A 17415-nucleotide genomic window follows, 5' to 3' on the forward strand; every position below is an offset into this window, starting at 1 on the left:
ATATATTGTTTTACCTTATTGCTGTTATTGTTTTACAAGTTCGAGCAATCTAGAGGAAGGTCCAGTGAACAGGTAAACTTCTAGTTGCATTTTCAAATGACACACCATTTTAAAAGTTTACAATTGTCTGCAATGACGCACATTGTGTTTCCTTTCTACAGAGACTTAACTTTTACCCACTACAAGTACCACCATTTTTTCCTCAGATTCCATTTCCCCTACCTCCACAACTGCCCCTGGTAAGCAGGGGTTCAGGGAATCTCAAATTGCCAAAAGTATGTATTAACTGGTTGATAAAACAGTTATGAAATTTTCCAAATTTTAATACAGACATTGGAGGCTTTAGGTCTTTAGATATCAACTATTCATGCTCCCCTCCCTGCATAGCTTGTGGTGGAGCATGACAAAAAAAAAAGAAAAAGAAAACCAAACCCATCACCATCAAGTCAATTGCAATTCATAGTACCTACAGAACAGACTTGAACTACCCCATAGGGTTTCCAATGAGCTGCTGGCCTTTTGGTTAGCAGCCATACCTCTTAACCAATACACCACCAAGGTTTCCAGAGCATGACAAGAGGGTAGCAAATTTCCTCCAACATCATCAGTGACCTGTCCCAATGTCTTTCTATACTTGCCATCAGAAAAGGTGTTTTTGTTCAATTAATAACTTTTATATGATGAGCCTAGTTACTGTTCATGCAGAGAATATTAACTTCTTCCTACAATACCCCTTCCTTTGGTTTTAAATCACCTTACTGCTTTCTCGTCTGTAAGAGTTTTATTGTTTGCTTGTTTTTCCTGGCTCTCCAAAACTTTTTTCCCAAAGGTCAAGCAATATAATTGTTTTTCTCTTCATGTTATACCCTCTCCAATCTCTCCTAATATCTGGATTCTCATAGTATTTCATCAATAAAAGCCAGAACAATATTAAATACATAACAGGATTACCTTTATATATAACATTTCTCTTGGTAGAGCGAGATAATTCATTAATATTTACTGATTGTCTACTATATAACAGTCTATGTTGAGTGCTAAGAATGTAAAAAGTATGAGACAAATTCACAATCTGAAGAGGAAGAGATACTCATAAGTAAAAATGCAATGTAATTTGATAAGTGCTTCTAGACACAAATACAAAGTAGAGTTAGTCTGTGAGTCAAAGACGACGTCACAGAGATGGCGGTATGCAAGCCAGGTCATAATGGATGAGGGGTGGGGTGGAGCATTCCAGGCAAAGTGGGCAGCAAGCACATGAACACAGACATGAACAGGACATGGCAATTTTGAACTAATGACTAATGCGATGAGACTGCACTGCAGTCTCTCATCTTTAAGTAGGCTTTTGGAAATTTTTCACTGAAGTCCTTAATGAAAATTTGTCACTACAGTCCTTAATGAAATTATACTGCTTAATTTCTTTCCCTTTAATATTTTTCCATGCTGTTCTTATTGTATCGTATCTGCTAAATTTCTAAGTACTTGAATTTATACTTGCTAATTATCCTTTTTTTTTTTTTTTTTAATTATCCTGATTCTAGTAGGGAATCGATGCATTGTTTCCCTTTTTTTTGGGGAGGTGCTGAAGTTGGGTAAGTTTTGTCTTAAATTGATGCAAATTTCAGGAGTCTTTGTTTATAATTAGAATTTAGGAATCATGTTAACATTTTATGTTTAAAGTTATATAAATCTATACAATAAAAAGAATCACTAATATTTGAAGTAGAGTTCTTCCCACCACCAGATGGCAGAATAGTATTAAAAAGCAGGAAATGAATGAAATCCTATTATAGAGAAATTGGTGGATTTTCAAGAACTATCAACATTAATGGAGCCCTGGTTGCGCAGTGGTTAAGAGCTCAGGCTGCTAACCAAAAGGTCACCAGTTCAAATCCACCAGCTAGCTGCTCCTTGGAAACCTTATGAGGCAGTTCTACTCAGACCTATAGTGTCGCTAGGAGTCAGAATCGACTTGACAGCAACAGGTATCAACGTTGATACACAAAACAGGTTCCTGAGCTTTAGGTTTGACTAATAATCACTCTTCTGAAAGAAAAAAATGATTTAAAATCCACTAAAATCTAGCGTCTAAGCTCCAACAACTAGGTGAGTTCTGTCAGTAGCGTCTTGTTCACTGCTCTCTCTAGCTCCTAAAACAATGCCTGACACATCGAAAACCAAAAAAACCAAACCTAGTGCCATCGAGTCGATTCCAACTCATAGCGACCCTATAGGACAGAGTTTCCAGGGAACTCCTGGCGGATTTGAACTGCCGACCCATTGGTTAGGAGCTGTAGCACTTAACCACTATGCCACCAGGGTTTATACCTGACACATAGTAATTGCTAAACAAATGCTGGACGGACGGGTGGCTGGATAAAGAGCCCTGGCGGTGCAGTGGGTAAGCAGCTCGGCTGCTAACCGAAAGTCTGATAGTTCAAACCCACTAGCTGTTCCATGGGAGAAAGATTTTGCAAAGATGTGGCCATCAGCTTCCGTAGAGATTTACAGCCTTGAAAATCCTATGGGGCAGTTCTACTCTGTCCTATAGGGTCTCTAGACTTAACAGCAAGGAGTTTGGGTGGACAGGTGGACAGACAGATGAAAAAATGTTCACAGTTCACTATTATTTTTATTTTTTGTAGATTCCAATTCCTTTTCCTTATAATCCAAATCAGGTAATTATATTTAAGCCTCTCTTAAGAAAGTATTTAAATGAATATAAAATAAGAACTTGAAAATTCTTCAGATTTAACTGGAGAGGAACTTGATATCAAGAATGAAAGATTAACATTGTTTTCAGGACAATTATTAATATTTTGATTTGAAGTAATTTCATGTACAAATTTCACACACCCTTTAAAACTGAACCAAGAACTGAAATTTTCCTTGATTTTTGTGGAGGAAACCCATGGGACCAGAAAGAAAAGCATTTGAATTCAAATGATCTGAGGATGCGAACTCCAGCTCTGCCCCAACAGCCCCATCACCGTGGAGTAATCTCACAGTTCTTTGAGCCTTACTTTTCTCTAGGATACAAAAAAATGAAAATAGATGACTTATAAAGTCCATTTCACCTCTAAAATGTTATTTTACATTTATCACTAATGTCGGGTGTGGGGGGAATACATCCTTATTGAAATGTAGTATGTCCTACCAGTCTTTGAACCAAATTGAAGGTTACGGTGATGATATAAAAGAACTGTTTATATTTTATTTTTGACAGGATTTTACTCAGAGTGATGATTACATACGATTAGATTGACTCAGTCACAAACAAAAAATTCATGTATATTACAGCACATTAATTCTAGACTTTTTAAAAGGATGCCACTATTGCAACTGTAGAAAATGAAATTATTAAAGTTTTCTTTCATAAAAAAGTGGTTCCAAAATATAGTTGTTTTTTTTTTTTTCCCTCCTAACCTAGCAGGCATAGTTTTAATAATCTTTCCAAGAAGTCCCAGCTACGTTTGGAGTCCACAAAAGAAAATGTGTTTTCAGAGATAATAGGCTTGAAGGGGGAGTTATGGAGGGTGCTTAAAATATTAGTGAATATTAATCTTAATGGCAAACAAAATTTTAGAAATGCTAGTAATTCTAAAAAGCATGTTTTCATTAATCAGGCTAATATAAAATGTATAACAGAGAAAAGATAGATAAAATATTGAATTACAACTTATTTGATTGTTTTCTTTAGGTCCTGACACCTAATGATATTATAGCGGTAAATATACTCTGCCTTGTTTATAAATTCTATGAAAATATCTGTTCTACACCCTAGATATGATGAACGAATCCATCATGGAAATAACTGTCTTTACTGATCTGGAAACAAAATAAAGCAAAGCCTTACAAGGCAGTTACAAGAAAATATTTCTGTGAATTAAGGAAATTTAAATCTAGAAACTGGGTCATTTTTAAATCTATATACATCATGCAAATAACACACTAAGCAAGAAAACAGAATTAATTTTTCAATAAAAACAAAGTTTTATACACAAAATGTTTTAACTTATACAGGTACCACGAGTCAAAAATAAGTTAAAAAATGAGCCCATTGACAGCACTAATCACTAATCTTTCTTCTTTCAGTTAATCACTACTATTTTGAACCAACTCGGGGTAAGTCTATATTTATTCATTTTATGGTGCCAATATTTTATTTATTTATTTATTTAATTTTATTGTGCTTTAGGTGAAAGTTTACAGCTCAAGTTGATTTCTTATTCCAAAATTTATGCACATATTGTTTTGTGACATTGGCTGCAATCCCCACAATGTGACAGCACACTCCCCCTCTCCACCCCAGGTTCCCTGTGTTCATTCATCTGGTTCCTGACCCTTCCTGCCTTCTTGTCTTGCTTTTTGCACAGGAGTTGCCTATTTGGTCTCATATATTTGATTGAACTAAGAAGCACGTTCCTCGCGTGTTTTATAGGCCTAATCTTTGCCTGAAAAGTGGGCCTTGGGAATGGTTTCAGCTCTCAGTTAGCAGAGTGCCCAGGGGGCCATTGTCTGAGGGGTTCCTCCAGCCTCTGTCAGACCAGTAAGTCTGGTCTTTTTCTGTGAATGTGAATTCTATTCTACATTTTTCTCGTGTTCTGTCTGGGACTCTCTATGGTGATCCCGTCAGAGTGGTCAGTGGTGTATATTTATATTTATGCTACTATAATAAACTCGGCATACCTACTTAACAGATTTTTTTTTTTTAGGGCTTCTTTTTTTGGGGTAAGATTTTATTTCTATGACTATATTGAAACACAAGGGACTTGTAATTTCAGGAAAGGTAAGAATTAATCTCCCAAACACATGGTAGAAGCATACTCAACTGATCTACCCAAAGTATATCTCATGAGTTATAAACTTAATTTCCTCTAAGTTCTTTAGATCAGAATTTCTGCAGTTCTTTAAGGTCATAGCATCCATGATATTTCATAATATTAGGTTAAAAAAATTCAAAGAGCAAAATTTACCTCTGGCTTATTTTTGTCCTATGGGCAATTCATAGTAAACATTGCTATGTAACTAACAAACCCAGAAATGGCTTGATTGCAAAACAAGGCAACAACACATCTCCTTAACACTAAGGCATCAGCTTGCTTGGTGGAAAGACTACAAATCTTGAGACTCCTACCTTGAATCTCACCCAAATTTGCTTTTAAAACATACACAAAATTAAAAAAAAAAATTATACAAGCCTAAAAGGTATATTCCTTTTATTGATTTGAATTAAAAAGTTAATTGAAAATATATACAGTATGTATATATTTTAATCTACCTCAAGATAAAATATAATAAGAGAAGCTGATAAATCAAAATATTCTCGAATTCCAATTTTCACCATCAGTTTTCCTTCTGGCAAGTTTCATTGCTCTGGTGCTTAATTAACACTTCTTACCATTTCAAACACTCTTATCAGGCCATCAGAAGCCAAGTCGGGGAAATTATGTTCTTTGTTGCAGAAGGCATTTGAGAATTCCACTTATCAGCATTTAGGAACCACATTATTTTCTACTTCCTGACACATGATTACACCAACAGTAACCCATCAGCAAAAAAATAATCATAAAATACTGGGAGACAAGGAAGGAAACAAAGAAAATATTAAGCTGAAAATACCTCCACGTAACTATTGTCAAAGACAAAAATTAATAACAGACATCTTACTTTGATTTTAAGGGTTTTTCTTACCCACAAAACCAATTAACCTTAAAAAAAAAAAAGTCTGACCTAAACTGCAAAAGCATTGGTTTTTTTCCCCACCAGAAGCTGCTCTACAACAATGACAAAGCGGTTACCTAGTGATTTAATGAAAAAGATCTAGGCTTACTTAAATTTCAAAAGTCTCATGGCTGCAGGTGGGTACCCACTAAAAAACCCACTGCCGTCGAGTCTATTCCGACTCATAGTGACCCTATAGGACAGAGTAGAATTGCCCCGTGGGGTTTCCAAGGAGCACCTGGCAGATTTGAACTGCTGACCTTTTGGTTAGCAGCTGTAGCACTTAACCACTACGCCACCAGGGTAGAGGGCCAAGTGTTTAGCTGCCAGGCCAGAGATCATCTAGTAGTAAAAGGGGGAGGGCAAGGTTCAATCATGTTAAGATTCGCCAATGGTTGACCTTCTATTCTTCTCCCTTCCCTCTTTATTAGCCTCATTGTAACTAGCCTAGTTGGAACAATTTGCTTTTTTAAATCAATGGTATATGTATATATATATAATTGTTCAGAATAAACCTTATGTTCCAATTTCTTTTGAATTTGGATTATTTTTAACACTATAAACTGTATTGTCTCTTTCTGACAGAAATAATTTTCAGACTACTATCTCAGAAGTATACTATATACATGGTTAGTAAAACTTTCATATCTTTCAAGCACTGTTATAAATTTTAAACTATTTTTAAGAGTTTAATAGATTCAGATTCTGTCCACACTGGTAAATTAATAATATGATGTAAGCTGGAGTAAACAAGGAGTCCCTGGGTGATACAAATGGTTCATGTGCCTGGCTGCTGATGCAAAGTTTGGAGACTCAAAGAAAGGCCTGGCGTGGCGATCTAATTCCAAAACATCAGCCACTGAAAACCCTATGGAGCACAGCTCTACTCTGACACATGGGGTCGACAAGTGCACATGGTACTGGTAGGTGTAAAAAAGACCAAACTAATTACAAATGCTTTCTGAAAAAATGCCTGACACCAGAAGTCCTGAGCATAAGAAAGTTTACACTGTAAGACAAAAATAGCATTTAGCCTCTAAAAATGGTTAGAATTTTCAAATGTCCTTTTCAGCTACCACATATTTAGCTTTTCAGATCATTGTTGTTGTTGGGTACCACTGAGTCAGTTTTGACTCATAGCAACTCCATGTGACACTGTAGAACTGCCCCATAGGTTTTCTAGGCTGTAATCTTTAGTTGGGTTTTTTTTAATCTTTAGGAGAGTAGAGATCACCAACCAGTCCTTTCTCCCGTGGAGTCACTGGGTTAGTTTGAACCGCCAACCTTTAGGTTTAGCAGCTGAGCACTTAACCACTGCCCACTTTTAACATAGTTATGGTATATTGTAACAAGTTTAGCATATGCTTCTATTTGCATGTGAAATGCTTTCAAAACTTTGAGAATACCTTCTGGCAAGACAAGTACTGATTGTAGCCAATTACCCTTAGGTTAAGATACTATCAAATAAAATATCTTAGCACCAAAATTATGCAAGCAATTTCAACAATGCTAGATAAAGCAGGTCTGGCCATTATCTTTCAAGTCACAGACAACCACTGCATTACTACGAACAAAAATGAGTACTGCTTTTGTGACATACAATCCTTTCAAATTGCATACAGGCACGCCTCAGAGGTATTGCAGGTTCGGTTCCAAACCACCGTATATAAAACTTGTGTTCACACTATACGGAAGTCTATTAAGTGTGCAATAGCATTATGTCTAAAAAAAACAATGTACATACCTTAATTAAACAATACTTTTTTGCTAAAAAAAAAATGCTGACCATCATCTGAGCCTTCAGTGAGTCATAATCTTTTTGCTGGTGGAGGGTCTTGCCTCAATATTGTTGGCTGCTGACAGATCAGGGTGGTGGTGGCTGAAGGTTGGAGTAGCTGTGGCAATTTTTTAAAATAAGGTAACAATGAGGTTTGCTGCATTGACTGACTCTCCCTTTCACGAAAGATTTCTCTGTAGCATGCAATAGTGTTTGATAGCATTTTACACATAGAACTTTAAAATTGGAGTCACTTCTCTCAAACACTGCCACTGCTTTATCAACTAAGTTTATGTAATATTCTAAATCCTGTGTTGTCATTTCAACAATGTTCACAGCATCCTCACCAGGAGCAGATTCATTCTCAAGAAACCACTTTCCTTGCGCATCCATAAGAAGCAGCTCCTCATCCATTGAAGTTTTATCAGGAGATCGCAGCAATTCAGTTACATCTTCAGGCTCCACTTCTAGTTCTCTTGCTATTTCCACCATATCTGCAGTTACTTCCTCCACTGAAGTCTTTTGTACCCCTCAAAGTCATCCATGAAAGCTGGAATCAACTTCTTCCAAACTCCTGTTAACGTTGATACTGTGACCTCCTATCATGAATCACAAGTGTTCTTAATGCCATATAGAATTGTGAATCCTTTCCAGAAGGTTTTCAGTTTGCTTTCCCCAGATCTTTGAGCGGAATCACTATCTATGGCAGCTATAGCCTTACAATTTTTTTTTTCATGTTAGATGTAAACAGACTAGCTTCTCATTAAACAATTAGTACACGTATTATTTTGTGACACATGTCAACACTCTTCTTCTCAACTTTGGGTTCCCTATTACCAGCTTTCCTGTGCCCTCCTGCCTTCTCGTCAGTAGTGGTAGCCAGGCACCACATAGTTGTGCTGGACTCAGTCTGGTGGAGGCTGCAGTACTTGTTATCCATTAGTTATTTGGACTAATCTATCCCTTGTCTTTGGTTAGCTTCATTCTCTCTTGCTCCACACGGAGTGAGACCAGTGGAGTATCTTAGATGGCTGCTCACAAGCTTTTAAGATCCCAGGTGCTACTCAGAAAGTAGAATGTAGAACATTTTCTTTATAAACTGTGTTATGCCAATTGAGCTAGATGTTCCCCAAGACCATGGTCTCCACAGCCCTCAGCCCAGTGATTCAGTCCCTCAGGCTGTTTTGGATGTCTGTGGAGCTTCCATGACCTTGCCTCAGACAAGCTGTGCTGGCTTCCCCAGTATTGTGTACTGTTTTACCCTTCACTCAAGTTACCACTTACCTGTTGTCTATTTAGTGTTTTTCCACTCCCACTCCGCCCTCCCTCGTAACCATCAAAGGTTTCTTTTTGTGTGTAAACCTTTTCATGAGTTTTTATAGTAGTGGTCTCATGCAATATTTGTCCTTTTGTGATTCACTTATTTCACTCAGCATAATGCCCTCCAGATTCATCCATGAAATACTTCGCAGATTCATCATTTTTTATCATTGTGTAGTACTCTGTGTGTACGTACTATAGTTTATCCATTCATCTGTTGGTGGGCATCTAGGTTGTTTCCGTCTTTTTGCTATTGTGAACAATGCTGCAACGAACATGGGTGTGCATGTCTATTCAGCTCTTACGAAATGTATTTCTTAAATAGTAAGACTTGAAAGAGGAAATTATTACTTGATCCATGGGCTGCAGTATGGATGTTGTTTGCAGGCATGAAAATGTTAATCTCCTTGTACATCTGTCAGAGCTCTTGGGTGACCAGGTGCATTGTGAATAAGCAGTAATTCTTAGAAAGGAACCTTTTTTTCTGAGCAATAAGTCTTAAGAATGGGCTTAGAATATTCAGTAAACCATGTTGTAAACAGATGTCCTCTCACCCAAGCTTTGTTGTTCCGTTTATAGAGCACAGGCAGGATAGATAGCATAAGTCCCCTAGGATTTTCAAAATGGTAAATGAGCACTGGTGTCTACTTAAGTCACCAGCTCCATTAGTCCCTAGCAGGAGAGTCAGCCTGTCCTTTGAAGCTTTGAAGCCAGGCATTGACTTCTCCTTTCCAGTAACAAGAGTCCTAGACAGCATCTTCTTCCAATGTAAGGCTGTTTTGTCTACACTGAAAACCTGTTCTCCTGTGTAGCCCCCTTGGTCAACCATCTTAGCTAGATCTCCTGGGTAACCTGCCGCTGCTTCTATGTCAGCCCTTGCTGCCTCACCTTCCACTTTTTCGTTACGGAGACGGCTTCTTTCCTCAAATCTCACGCTCCAACCTCTGCTAGCTTTAGACTTTTCTTCTGCAGCTTGCTCACCTATCTCAGCCTTCACAGAATTGAGGACAGTTAGGGCCTTGCTCTGGATTAGGCTTTGGCTTAAGGTAATATTGTGCCTGGTTTGATCTTCTATCCAGATCACTGAACTTTCTCTGTATCAGCAATAAGGCTGTTTCATTTTCTTATCATTCATGTGTCCACTGGAACAACACTTTTAATTTCCTTCAAGAACTTTTTATTTGCATTCACAATTTGGCTAACGGTTTGGCACAAGAGGCCTAGTTTTCGGCCTATCTTGGCTTTCCACACACTCTCCGCACTAAGCTTAATCATTTCTAGCTTTTTTTAAAGTGAGAAACACACGACTCTTCCTTTCATTTGAACACTTTCAGGTCAATGTAGAGTTATTAACGGGCCTCATTTCAATATTGTCGTGTCTCAGGGAATAGGGAGAGGGAAATAGGGGATAGCCAGTCAGAACGCACACATTTATCGATTAAGTTTGCCTCTTATATTTTTTTTTTTCTTATATAGGAGTGGTTCGTGGTGCCCTAAATCACAACTGTAACATCAAAGATCACTGATCGCAGATCACCATAACAGATATAATAATAATGAAATAGTTTTAAATATTGAGAGAATTACCAAAACGTGAGACACACGAAGTACGCACATGCTGTTGGAAAAAAGGCGCCAACAAACGCTCAAAGCGAGCTGCCGCAAACCTTCACTTTGTAAGGAACACACATCTGTGCAGCACAATAAAGCGAAGCCCAATAAAACAAGACATGCCTGTACTTAAAATTGCAAATCACAGAAGATTCATAATCTTAGTAGTGAATACAACAAAGAATAGGTTTTATAACCAGGCAAATAGGAATTCAAATTGCACCTGTCCTACACTGAATTAACGACAGACAACATTTGTGATTTTAATTTCTTCATCTATAAATGGGAATAATATCACCAAACTTCACAAGACTGTTAGGAGGATTAAGTGATATAATGTAGATTTTCAATAAACGGTGTCTACTATTACTATTACTACTTATTTTGCTAAATGTCTCTAGAGTAAAAAAAAAAATTATATTTAAACATGAGAAAAGCAAATATGAAGACAATACTACCTAGTGATAACAGGAGTGGGCAGTATCCCAGAAATGTCTTAAACTAACATTTTAATCTAGTTTTTCTCTACTATAGATGGTGCTGCATATAGTTATCAGAAGATTGCCTACTTCTATCTTATCTACAGTTTATAGTAATTGTATCATTTTGTACTTTGTCAATATTCCAGCGAAAACTCCAAATACTGTATTATCTATAGACTGTGTGCTTTAGTCATTGCCAAATAAAATTTGTAATGTTTTTATTAATGTCAGTTTAAATGTATGAAAAGTATTAAAAATAAGGAAATGTCATTTTCAGAGAATCGCTCAGACTTTAAGAATTTTTAAGGAGTTTCAGTTTTAGAATTCTATTTTAGTGCCAGGAAGAATTTCTTCCTGCCCAACAGGCAAATCAGGCTCTTCCATGCTGGAGGAAGGTCTCTCACCTAACGGGAGGTCCAAGGCTTTAAGACCTTACTGCATACTCTAAAGATGAGAATTTTGTGGATTTTAGAAAATTGGCACAGTACATCTACCCTTCCAGGGGGTTTGAGGCAGTGTCCTAAAATCAAACAACTTAATCTTTCTGCAAAAAAATGTATGATCAGTTTAAGGGGAATAAACCTTCCTGTTAGTTCAGCTCAGGTTTTACCACCACAGAAGTTTTGACACCAAACTGACAAAAACGAAAAACTTTTGATTTACCTTAGCCCTGGTTCTGCCCTGTAGCTAACACCTTTTTCAAGTATCTGAAGACAACAATCGTATCACTCTCCCCTAAGTTACCTCTTCTCCAGATGCTCCATGTGCAGTCTAGCTGGAATGAAGATGGAATTATGACAGTCCCTACTCTGGGGTGACAGGAGTTAGCACAAAGCGACTTTCCCAGTGGATATCACTGGTTGACATTCTTAGCCAGAATGTGATACACATGCCCCCAAACACAGTATCGTAAATGGTGGCGCCAAAGCAGTGTTATTTTTCTTTCCTCTTCCCTGCTTCCAAGAGCCCCTAGCTAACCCTCTCCTTTTGTCTGACATTTATAATATTGATAGAGCATCTCTCAAAACCTTATTTCAATCTTAACATTCTCTTCCCGACAAAAATCACTTTAACTCTCAAAACTCTCCCTCTGTCTCTGCCTGTCAATTCCTTTCTGAACATCTATTTTTAATTCATTTCCAACATATACGGTTACAATAGAGTAAGATAAGCACATTGATTTAAATTACTAATTTACTAGGTATGTTTTTTAATTCAGAATTTTTGAAAATGAGACAAGTTCTTGTTCACTGATCGTGAGTGATCTTTATTGACTGAAAGAGTTTTGATATTTCTTCATTAAACTGATGACTTTCAAGTTAAGAATACACAGAAAGTTGCCATTTTTTGAGAGCAGCTTCAACAAGATCATATAATGCAAAAATTAAAACAAATAATTTGAAGATAAATCAGATTATACATTAAACTATATATCCAATGGTGTTGCTCCTTTGAAAGTACTTGATGTGGCAAGAATATTCTTCAGATATCAAAAGATCAGTGGGAGAAAAAAAAGAATTCACAAACAAGAACTAAATGAAAAACAGAAGTTACACAGATGATCAGAAATTTCTCTTTATTCTGATTGCAATTCTTCAAAGAGCATTAGGTGTCAACTTGGTTTAAGCTATGCTCAAATAGAATACATAAAATATATGACTACACTCCTCTTCTTTTGAATGGAAAGCTGAAAATCCTATTTTCTATTTTACCATATTTACTAATATTATTCTGATGCAAAATCTAAATGCAAACCTTGTAAATGAAAATAAATAAAATAATTCCTAATTGCCCTACCCTGGCCTTTTTACAGTATGAGTTCTGTGACACTTCCTTCTTTTCAGTACATGCTCCTTTGTTGGTCTTTAGCTTACATGGAGACTTCAAGCTATAAGCCAGGGCAGCCAGGGTCAGAGTCCTCACTCCAGTGCGCATCTCGTTTCTCTGCCACAAGTTTGATGAATTGAGAGTGGCTGGCATAAAGCTTGAGTTTATTGCTGATGTCCACCCATTTCACTTTTCCAGCATCATCTCCAGCTTCTAGAGTAAGATTATCCATTATCTCGCCTGGTCACCAAAGAAAAACCATCACCAAGAAAAAGTAACTCATTTATTCATTTTTTTAAAACATATCTTCAAATATTCTTACTAAAAAGAACCTTAAATCATAACTGTATTAGATGGCCAAGTGAATTAAAAACTAGAATATTCTCAAATGTCCAAATTTTAACCAAGTTTCTAAGTTTTCAGGTAGAGGCACAACTAGGAAAACTTTCCTTATTAAAAAGTAAGAATATTATCCTTTAAAAAAAAGAGTTTATGTTAAATGAACATGGAACTTTACATCAAAATAAATTCTACAGAGTATAAAGATTAAAACAAAAATTTTTTTTGAAACAGAACAAATTATTGGTGATTAGTTTTATAGTCTTGAGGTGAGTGGACTTTTCTAAACATAACACCAAACCATAACAAAATATTTATAAATTCAATTATCAAACATTTAGAAATAAGTGACTCTCAATCACTGTTGTAAAAATGGCACATTTCTGGAGAACAACTGGGCAATGTTCATCAAGAGCTTTTAAAAAGTAAATGTTCTGATTAGTATTCATTCAGTAATTGTTGGAGTGCCTCTCCTACATCAGACTCCATACAAAACACTGTACTAAGAACAACAAACAATCCAGCGATTTATTTCAAAGAATTTATCCTAAGGAAATAAACAGACAAGTCTGCTAAAGTATTTAAGGTAACATTATTTATGACAACAACAAAAAAAAAACTTTCCATCTATAAGACACAGATTAAATGATTACACGATGGGCCAGATAAAATGATGGTCCCACGTGGTCATTAAAAATGAAGTACATCCACATCAACTGACACGGACAAATGACCATATTGTATTTTTAAGTAAAAACGCCAAGCAACAAAACAAAATTGTAGTAAGAGCTTGTTTGTATTTTAAAAACAACTGTATGATGTCTGGAAGAAGACAAATCAAAATGTTAACAGTGATTACCTTTGGGTAATAAAGTAACTAGTGGTTTTTAAATTTTTTCCTTTACACATCATCTATTTTCTAAATAATTTACAATAGACATGTATCGCCTTTATAGTAATATAAAAATTACCTTATTATAATAAAATATACAGCTACTTAAAAAAAAAAGAATCTAACATTTTAGCACACAGGTGGTTTCTAAGTTCCATCGCTAAAATGATAACTCTGTGTATCCTCATCACAGTGATAAAATTTAACCATTAAAGGAGAACCAGCAATTAAAAAGTAAACCTGAATCTAAAAGTTAAACTGAAGTATCTAATTACCTAAATAACAACTTCCTCTAATATCATACTCTTTATCGGAACTAATAATGTCTGAAGAGTTCTCTTCCTACCCTCTTCTGACTGTCTAATAAATTACATAAAAAAAACCTTTTAAAAGTTGGGGGGGTGGGGAAGGTGAATACAGTGATTTGAACAACCCATAAACTACGTAATAAACCTCTGCAGTTATTGTTTTTAACGAGTTATTGTTTTTAACTAAAAAAAAGTTAAATTTATCAGCACGCGAGTCTTACAGTCTTGCTTCTAAGTTACCTTTTATTTGTATATTTCTGCCTCAAAATATTTCTTTAAGTTCTCGACACCCGAAAGATCAACTCTTTCTATTACTATGGTGAGAACAGTTGTAAGGAAGGAATGGAAATACATTGGTAGTTTCCTCCAAGTACAAAGAGCAAAAGCACAGACTGTAAAAGTGACAGATCACCTAGTTCTAACCCCACATTTTAAAAATGAAAAAATTAAGTCCAAGAGGACAGATGACTTAACAAGGCTACACAGCTCACGAAGGAGCGTTAAGTAGAACGTTCAGTTCTTCTGATACACTGCCCACTTCATTAAACTACAGATGAAAATAAAAATATCATCCCAATTTAGCAGTAAAATTTGTGTTGCAAGGGAAGCCATTTAATGTGGAAATGAAAGACCTCATTAATTTTTAAGACAGATTTCCCTCTCATTTTTTATAACAGATTTTACCTCCAATTTTTGTTTAGTCCACGGACCAGAAAAAGGATTCATTTTAAATTATTTCAATACTTGAGATTTTTGTTTTGTTTTTTAATAATGCATGCCTGTTATAAAAATATTTCAAACAATGAGACAGAAATAAATCTCCATTTCCTTTGTCACTGCTATACTTCCCACACAAATTCCCAGTTGTTGCTTTTGTTGTTTAATTTTGACAACTTTAAAACACATAATTTCAGTCCAGAAATTCAACCTTAATTTCGTATGCTAAAGGATTAAAGAAATTTAGTCACTGGTAATAACACTTTTGAGGCTCTCTTCTCTGTATTCTTTTAATAGCACATTTTTGGGTTTATATAAATACAAAACTTAGTTCCTTAGGAGCAGACAGAGATCATGTGTGCATTTCGTACACACACAGAGATCATGTATGTTGTTTAATATTGAACAATATATTCTTACAATCTATAGAAAATGCTGGCATATATTGTCACAATCTATTGCTAATTGGCTTAGGATGTTAACCTAGTCCAGTTTTGATGATGCCCTAGCAGGTTGCTTGGCTTAAATTGATCCTCTAATCTCAGTCAGTTTCATATACACAAGTAAAATTACCTGTTTCATCATGGTAGTTTACAGCTTCTGTCTCCATCCATGCGTTATCAGTGTTTCGAGGATCATCAACATATCCTTTATATATCTATTTTTATAAGGAGGTAGATAAAAAAAAAAAAAAAAAGTCTAGGATGAAACAGGAACGGGTAGAGCAAAAGCATGTTACCTTCTCTAGAATCAGAAATGTAACTATCATAAAACCTTTAAGGCAACATTACACATGCTTATTTTAAATTTCCCAAGGAACCATATTCTCAAGAACCTTTTGAGGCAGCTTAAAATTTGTAAAACCCTCAACATCTCAGACCTTAATTTCAGAATCTGAGATTAGTCAGACTTTGGCCATATAATTTTTAAAAAGAGTCTGTAATTTAAGAATTTTTGCTTTAATAATTCCTGTGATTATCATTTCAGAAACATGAAGGTAGAGCCTTCCATTTAAACAAAAGAGACCTATAAATAAAAACTAATATTTAAGCTACTCATACATAAAAAGATTTTAATCTAGCCATCTAACGCAAACGTAACCAAAAAAAACTGAACAACATAGAGAAATAAGAAATTCCAATTCTGGAAAGAAACCAAAGCAATCCAAACAAAAGCCAGCACAAAAAAGGAAAAAAAAGGGGGGAGGGGGAGAAAATCCTGTTCCTTTCCTTATGATTTGTGTACATATATAAGGTGGTTAAAAAAATCACCGAGGGTATGTAGGCAAAACGGATATGAGACATGATTATTAAGCAGAGAAACCCTGTATAACACAATTTAAAATATCCTTTGAAAAAGAGCTACCTTCATGCAAATAAAAATAGGTTTTCTGTTGGATGGGTGCTCAGCATGTACAAAAAAACCTTCTTATGTATTGCATTAGCTCAGAGCTAGTATGAAGAAAAACTAAGAGAAAAAAGTATTATAACAAATAATATAACTGACCTAAAGTTTCGTGGGCTATAAAACTTAAATACAAATCTATTTACAGTGAAGATTCACTACAATTTAAATTATTTCTGTAAATATGTACTTCAAATATACAAGTATTCTATTTTCTTGAGAGAAAGGATCTCGCAGATTTCCAGGTAAACACTAAGTCATTTTCATTTACCCACAAGACTGAATTCCTTCTAGGAACTGCCATTTCTTACCACTAGATGCTCTTGGCTAAAGAGTTGGTGCAATTGTTCCTCTATTTTTCTCTTTTCAGCATTGGATTTCTGCAAGGAGTTGAGCGCTTCCTCACCAAATTCTCTTTTCAGTGTGGCACTAATCTTCTCTCCTGGTTCCACCATGCCCTAACGGTCACATTTTTAAAAACAAAAAAACAAAAAAAAAACTAATAAGCTTTGATTCGTTCAATAGATTATTTATTGAGTGATGGAGTGGACATTTATTATTCCTTCTGCCCCATCATAGTGATCCCTATTTTTCTAGGAAATGTTCTTCTCTAAATCATTTCTTTCTAGTGGAAGTAGCCAGTGAGTGGCCTCATGCACTTAGCCACAGTGTTTGGTCCAAGATTAGCCTATGGCAAGCTAAGCCAATCACACTTCCTTCCGGTTATTTTTTCAAACTCCAGTTAAGGAAAAAAGGCCTGGAGGCAAGAAAGAACACAGCAAGCTGACACTCTCCCACTGTTCATTCCACTCCAGCCACACTGACATCCTCCCGCCTTACTCCCACCTTAGGGCCTCTGCACCTGCTATTACCTCTATCCAAGCTGTTTTTCTCTAGATGTCCATACGGTTCACTCATTTGCCTCCTTCAGATCTTTACTCAAATGTCACCTTTTCATGGAGGTCATCCCTGATCACCCTATTTGTAGTCACCTATCCTGCCAAGTACTTA

The 17415-nt window shown here is 35.9% G+C and overlaps 1 protein-coding gene across 4 annotated transcripts in view; it reads right to left on the minus strand.

Moving 5' to 3' along the window:
* Nucleotides 1–12479: 12479 nt before the first annotated feature.
* The window catches only part of NUDT9 (nudix hydrolase 9), a 49836-nt gene continuing 44900 nt past the window's right edge, over nt 12480–17415 (minus strand). For all 4 annotated transcript variants that reach the window (XM_049885765.1, XM_049885763.1, XM_049885764.1 and 1 more), the window contains 3 exons: nt 16716–16862; nt 15574–15658; nt 12480–12984 (listed from right to left, as the gene is read on the minus strand). In XM_049885765.1, coding sequence (XP_049741722.1) covers nt 12806–12984; nt 15574–15658; nt 16716–16862 — 411 coding nt within the window. In that variant the 3' untranslated portion in view covers nt 12480–12805. The remainder of the gene's footprint in view (nt 12985–15573; nt 15659–16715; nt 16863–17415) is intronic.

Source organism: Elephas maximus, chromosome 5 (assembly GCF_024166365.1).
Source record: "Elephas maximus indicus isolate mEleMax1 chromosome 5, mEleMax1 primary haplotype, whole genome shotgun sequence".
NCBI lineage: Eukaryota > Metazoa > Chordata > Mammalia > Proboscidea > Elephantidae > Elephas > Elephas maximus.